Source organism: Chanodichthys erythropterus, chromosome 12, assembly GCF_024489055.1.
Source record: "Chanodichthys erythropterus isolate Z2021 chromosome 12, ASM2448905v1, whole genome shotgun sequence".
NCBI classification, from domain to species: domain Eukaryota; kingdom Metazoa; phylum Chordata; class Actinopteri; order Cypriniformes; family Xenocyprididae; genus Chanodichthys; species Chanodichthys erythropterus.
The window spans coordinates 2,990,149-2,997,496 of NC_090232.1; the positions used below are offsets into that span (position 1 = coordinate 2,990,149).

Below are 7,348 nucleotides of genomic sequence, written 5' to 3' on the forward strand. Positions count from 1 at the left end.
GTGTGCTATAGCTGGAGATAACCTTGGATCGCATTACATTGGTGGCTTTGTTGAAAATTTCAGTAAAAGTAAAAACTTTTGCAGATTTTGTGAAATTGACCGCCAGACATTTCACTCAGCTCCCCTAACAAAGGCAGCAACAAGAACTGTGGAGTCGTATGAGCAAAATCTTAAGGATTTGGATGCTGGTCAAACTGAAACTGCAGTTGGTGTCAAAAGTAATTCTCCCTTTAATGACCTGAAATATTTTCACGTTTGCCAGCCAGGATTACCTCCCTGTCTTGGACATGACCTATTTGAAGGCATTGTGTCGTTTGACCTTGCTTTGTATATTGATCATCTTGTAAATCAGGAGAAACTGTTCACATACACTGAACTAAATCGTCGCATTGACCAGTTTAAGTATCTTGGAAATGATGCACGTGATAAACCAGTTGAGGTGGCTCCTGGTACTGGAAAATTAAGTGGACATGCAGTTCAGAATTGGTGCCTGCTCCGGCTTTTACCTCTTTTTGTTGGGGAAAAGATTGTCAGTCCAACTGAAAATGATGTATGGCAGTTGGTTCTTCAACTCAGACAGATAGCAGAGCTCATCTGTGCTCCTTCTATTAATTTTGGTCAGATTGCTTATTTATCAGTTCTAATAGAGGAGTATATTGAGACTCGAAAGGTGGCTTTTCCAAATCATCCACTTAAGCCAAAGCACCACTACCTGTGTCATTATCCTGAGCTTACTGTTCGTTTTGGTCCACTTATTCGCCTTTGGACGCTACGCTTTGAAAGTAAGCACTCATACTTTAAACAGTGTGCGAGAAAATTGCACAATTTCAAGAACCTGAGTGCTACATTGGCAGAAAGACATCAACTTCTGCAGGCCTACCTAAATGCAAGAAGCCCTTTCCCTGAAAATGTTGTGGCAGAGAAGGGAATGGAGTTTCATGTTACTGACTACAATGATGACATTCGAGGATCTGTTGCCTGTCATAATTTTCAGCCAGGGAATACAGTGGCATGCAACGAAGTGACTGTAAAGGGAACACTTTACAAAAAAAACATGCATGTTGTTTTGCAAAAGAATGATGAGGGAATTGTATTTGGGAGCATTCAGTTAATTCTTGTACATGATAGTTGCAATGTGTATTTTGTCACAAAGAAATGTCAGTCTGTTTGTCTTATAGACCAGGGAGTTCATTACTTGACATCACAAGATCTAGGCTGCTTGTGCATAAATCAAGACAGCCTACTGGATTACTATCCTCTGCCCAAATACCCCTTGTGTGGATTGTCAGTAATTGTTCTCCATCATTCCTTCCCAATTCTAGAATAATGTCTGGAATAAAAGAATCCCTGAAGGATGCTGTGTTGTTGGTGTTACCAAGCCTTTCGCCAGATGTAACCAACCAGCTGGTTGAGAAGCTTATGGACCAAGGTGTTGAGGACTTGGATGACTTAACTTATGTCAAAGAAGAAGACATTTCGGAATTTTTACGCCCAATCCAGTGCAGAAAACTATTGAGTGCCTGGAAACATCAAGGTAAACATAAGGTTGATTTAAATTAAACTAAAATAGATTGTGATAATTGAAAGGGTTAGTTATCCAAAAAATGAAAACTGTTAATAATTACTCACCCTCATGTTGTTCCACACAAGAAAGACATTCTATCATCTTCAGAACACAAATGAAGATATTTTTGATGAAATCTGAGAATTTCTGTCACTCCATAGACATTATAGTAATCCATGTGACACCAGGGTTTAACCTCAATTTTATGAAGCAACACAAGTGCATGAAAACACACACACACACAAAAAAAAAACACAATTTACCTCTTTATTTACATTATGAATCTCCAAGGCATGTTCACTAGATCACCACGATGCATGAGTGTTGTTGACATGAGAGCAGATGTTGTTGTGTGAATGCACATTGGAGAGTATTATTTTGTAATTAAAGTTCATTATGTTTATTGTGCACTCACATCACATCATAAAAATGAGGTTAAACCACTGGAGTCACATGAATTAATTTACTATAAGTACTAGTTGTGTATACTGTCCAAAGAGGAACAGAAATCTCTTGGATTTCATTTAAAAGATCTTCATTTGTGTACCAAAGTTCAATAAAAGCCTTGCTGGTTTGGAATGACGTGTGTACGAGTAATTAATGACAAAATGTTAATTTTTGGGTAAACTAACCCTTAAATTAGTTACAATGCATTTCAGTACTGTTTATGGTGTAATTCGTGAGGCAATAATTTATTATAATCCACAGAACATCAAAACTGCACAGTTGTACTGCAGCCTGCCGAAATCATCCCTTTGGTTCCCCCCGAAACAAAGACAACAGACTCCTCAAAGCCAACATCAAGCAGTGTAGCGTCAACAGCATCACATTCATGGCTGGAAAATTTCAAAGTGCCCTGGGACTTAATGCCACCAGGAATTAAGAGCGCTGTCGAGAATGGCCAGAGACCTTCTCCTTCTGACCGACGACAAATGATAAGAATCCTTGCGGATGAAATTAGAAAACTTGAAAAAGCCCCCACAAGATCACAGTGTCTTACTGTGACTCGACAAATAGTAAGCCAGTATCCAAAGTCTTTTGCTGACATGATGTGTGACAAGGTGGTTGGAGGTGGATACGAATCTCTCCTTTCGCAGCTAAAGGTACGCATAGAGCATCTAAATAGAACAAGTACTCTTAGTCATTGTTGGAACAATAGAAGTGACACTGTTACTTCTAGAAAACGCAGCTTCACTGATTCATATGGCTGCACAAGATGGCAGCCCGCTCTTCCCCCTGGGGAGAGTTGTGACAGTCTTGAAGTGAAACGTCAGAAGATGGAGGAGATACACCTTCATGAAGGAATGTCTGGTGCAGAGAGGGGGGACGTTTGCAAACTAATGGAGGAGACCTATTGGCTCCAACGTCAAATGATAAATGGAACCCCATCCCCTACAATTGAAGAATTAAAAACCAAATGGCCATATCTCTTCACACAGAGGCATATATATGGACATTTTGAACAGCTCACAGACAAAAAAGTGCTCAGACTTTTAGAATTGTCTGTTCAGGAATGTGGACAAATCATAATTGAGTTTTTCAAGCGTAAACCAACCAATGATGACGTTCGGAGCATACTCTCCAGAGGTGAGAATGATGTGGGTGCCATGGTCCTACAGCTACTCCTTGCACACTTCAAAGAGAAGTTGGATGATGTTATCCTTCAAGCAGACGTAAGTAGAGATTATTCAACTAATCTCATTCATCTGTAATATGTTTTATGTTTTGGTTCTGTTAATCATAGTTGTGCTGTCCTTTTTAAAAATTGTTTCAGGAATTTGCAACTGCATCTGATGTCCAGCAATCTCTACACTTGCCAGAGAGTCCACGCCTTATATTTCTTGGTATGTAAACATTAAAGTGTTAGTTTCACCCTAAAATGAAAAGTAAAACATCATTTAAGCCGGGTTCACACTGAGCGATTTATAATAGTCCTTCACGATGGTTACTTGTCAGACTGTACGAACATGATCCTCATGTCACACTGTGGGATCTCAGCTGTCATTAATGTCAGACTGTATGACAGTCAAGACGCGTTAAAAACGGACGTGCGCATGAAAACTTGTCCGGAGTTTTACATCATCAAAACATACACATTTGATGACAGTGAGCTGCGTTACACACGGGACTGAAATTGTGACTAACAACGACATCTCTATCATTAGTTTTGATCACGGCTTGTCTTGAAAAATGAAGACAATTTGACGTTCGTCGCAGGAGAAGTCACACTGGAGGATTGTACGCCAAATCTTCTGACAGTGCCAGAATTTCGTCGGAGGTAAAATTTGATCGCAACGGTCATTAATCGGCTGTCGGTGAACATGTCAAACTAGCGATCAAAGACAACAGATTTTAGGCTAGGATTATAGGAATCTTTTAGGATTTGCAAAAGTTGTCTCAGACGACCAAATCGTGGCCAAAATCGCACATTGTGAACCAGCCTTTACTCACCCCACTGCAATTTTTTTTTCTTAATCAGTTTTGTTGTCTTGTTTCTAGTCCAGATATCTAAAAATACAGGAAGAAACATTTCATGGACAAGTAAACATTGTCTCATTTCTGGGGGGGGGGGAAGAATCAAAATTAAGCAAGGTTATGCTTAAAACAAGCAAAATAAGATGCCAGTGCTGTAAGCAAAATATTAATTTTTCAGAAAATATTTTTTAATTGTCTTATAAATTCTTCTTGATGTAAAAATTATAGATATTTTGGTTGGAAATAAGACAAAAATACTAAGTAAGAAAAACATTTTTGAGTTTTTTTTTTATTTTCTGACCATTTAAGAAGAATACAAAAAAATGTCATGCTTGCACTCAACCATACAATATCAGTAAATAGTGACCAGCATCATAATTTCAAAAAAGATGCAAAAGTATCACAGAATGATTCCTTAAGTGTTCTGTGAGTATACAATAGGGTTTGATGAAAAATAAACCATCATTTTATGTATCTTTTAAACGAAAATACAGACATTGACTGGTTTTCTGTGCTTGCAAGCATGTTTATGAGACTAATAGTGCCGAAGTTGTGAGATAGTGAAATTCACTAAACATAATATAAATACAATCCATGTACATTACATATTATTTATGAGAATAATATATTTATTGTGTTTGTTGTTTTCACATTTACATCTGTCGAGTACAGAAGACCAATGGATTCTAATGAAATATTACACCCTATTGTATACCCCCAGAACTTTTGGAATATATAGCATGTTTCACATACTATCCCGTCTGAATTTAATTTAGCATATTTTTTAAAAACCTTGATGCTGGTTCCTATTCACTGCCTTTATATGAATGAGCGCAAGCTGGACATTTTTCTTTTGTAGTCCAAAAAAGAAAGAACAGTATACTGCATTAGAACAACACCAGATGAGTACATGATTATGTAATATTAAATTTTTAGATGAACTAACTATGAGTAACCCACTTTCAGAGGGAACAGTATAGAAGTACTTTTACTATACTGTCCTCTAGAGTGTTTTCTTGGAAAACTTTTACTTCTACATTCCAAAGCATAATTTCATACTTTTTACTGCATTACATTTCAGAAACAAAAGTTGTTGTTTTTTACCTTTTAATACTTGAGTACAAACAAGAAAGCACTACATTTTTAATGTACTGAAGTTAAACTTTGAATTACTTTTACTTGAGTAAAAGTAAGCAAGTACTATATTTCTAATGTATTTAAGTATTAAATACTTTTTAATATGAAATGTAGTGAAAAGTGCAGTATTATGCTTTGGAATGTTAAGTAAATGTTTTAAAAAAGAAAAATTAAAGTACAGATATTTTTAAATTTACTTGAGTAAAGTAAAAATGCTTCTCTACTGTCTGCCTCTGCCTACTTTAAGAGTGTTCATCTCTGTCTCTCAGCTCAATGCAAGTATCAATTTGTTTGTAAAAAGCAGTTTTCCTTTCTAAACCAATTTTAGCTCATCTTAGCAGAACTCTGTCCCTTACTGTCACAAACATGCTGGAGCACATTCTTATGCTGTAAAAACCTGTCCTGATGTGCAGCAAACACAGTTTAGTAAATACATTCATGAAATGCCATAGACTTCCTAATCCTAAATTTTGGTGCTTTACTATCAGACAGTCTATTGGTCTGAAATTTAACTTTCTAAATTTTTGCAGCACATAACTGCAATCCTGTGCAGGCAGAGAGTGGTGATGGTACGAGAAAAATAAAATAGGTTTTAATTGGGAAGTCCAGCTGTAACTAACTCTAACACCACTTAGTACTTTCATTTCACCATGGAGACTATTTCTTTAATTAGGAAATTGCTCATTGCTATAAATGAAATGATAGTATTACAGTTTTACTGTATTGATGAACCCTAACCAAAAATACCACTAAAATAGAATGAAATGGTGAATGCAGTTTCAGCGTTCATTTAACATAGAACCACTGTGGAAGCCACAATAGTTAATTTTATTTATTTATTTATTATTATTTTTATTTTTATTTACAGGTCAATCTCTAAGCAACCAGCGCTGGATGCTAAGTTTAGAAGGTCAAGTTGTGTGTGAAGGAGCACAGCCCAGCTTCATCACTGGCCTGGCAGCGCTGTTTGCCTCTTTCTATAACTTCAACTTGCAGTACCAGGAAGAGGCAGCATGCACCCTTGAGTTTGTTCAGAGGTTAGTCATTAGATTTTTTGGCATTCTTATATTTTAGACTGAATTGTGTCACTAACCTTGTTTCAGTAGTATTTGTTAAGGACTTCATTTTTTTTGTTCACAAATGTTTAGTACAGCTGACTACAGGTATGAACAATATGGCCTCTTAAATGGATAGTTCACCCAAAAATGAAAATTCTGTCATCAATTACTCACCCTCTGGTTTTTCCAAATCGGTATAAATTTCTTTGTTCTGTTGGAAAGAAAGGGAGATATTTTGAAAAAAAGTATGCTACCAGGCCGCTTTGGGCCACCACTTCTTTCTTTAGTTTTTTTTTCCTACTATGGAAGTCAATGGTGGCCCAAAGCAGCTTGGCTGCATACTTTTTTCAAAATATCTCCCTTTCTTTCCAACAGAACAAAGAAATTTATACCGATTTGAAAAAAACCGACAAAAAAAAACATTTACTTTATTCAAATACTTTATTCTATATTTATTACTTTACAGCTACTTTATTCAATTACTGTACCTTAAAACTGGATACATGAAAAACCTGAAAAGCTTTGTATCTTTGCTTTACTGAATTTATTTGTGCTGTTTGATTATTTGTTCTTTTCTCTTTATTTATATTTGAACCGTACCAAAACCGTGAGCCTAAAACCGTGATACAAACTGAACCATGAGTAATCTGAACCGTTGCACCCCTAATAAAAAAAAAAAAAAAATGTGTATATATATGTATAAAAAAACCAAACCCCTTTGAATTGATATGGTAAATATGCTATCTTATCTGTCACTGCATTGTATACAGTGTCTTGTGAATTGATAGCTGTCATTCAGTTATTCCTATGGCCGTGTGCCCATATCAATCCAAACAATCACAGCAGTGTAAGCTCATGGAAAAGAGGAGTTTAGAGAGACTGATTCGATGAACTGATTCTAAATTAATCGTTTTGAGTCAGAAATGAACTGAGGTGAAATAAAAGTGTTTTTTGACCTTGCATGCATGTAAACCTGATGTATGAGGCTCCCAAAACAATATTAGGAACATTTAAAAAGGCAAAATTCATCACATATTTGGATAATGGGGGGCGCCGTTTTGTTTAGGTGCACAGTTCTGTCAATGACATCAAATGGTTGAAATCACTGAGCTAC

At 36.4% G+C, this 7,348-nt stretch overlaps 1 protein-coding gene across 1 annotated transcript; it reads left to right on the forward strand.

The window, feature by feature from the left end:
• The first annotated feature begins 1,326 nt into the window (after positions 1 to 1,326).
• Positions 1,327 to 7,125, forward strand: LOC137031578 (uncharacterized). The gene is made up of 5 exons (XM_067402619.1): positions 1,327 to 1,534; positions 2,273 to 3,237; positions 3,339 to 3,408; positions 6,045 to 6,213; positions 7,023 to 7,125. Exons 1-5 carry the CDS (start codon positions 1,327 to 1,329, stop codon positions 7,123 to 7,125), a joined length of 1,515 nt encoding a protein of 504 aa, XP_067258720.1.
• Positions 7,126 to 7,348: the final 223 nt, after the last annotated feature.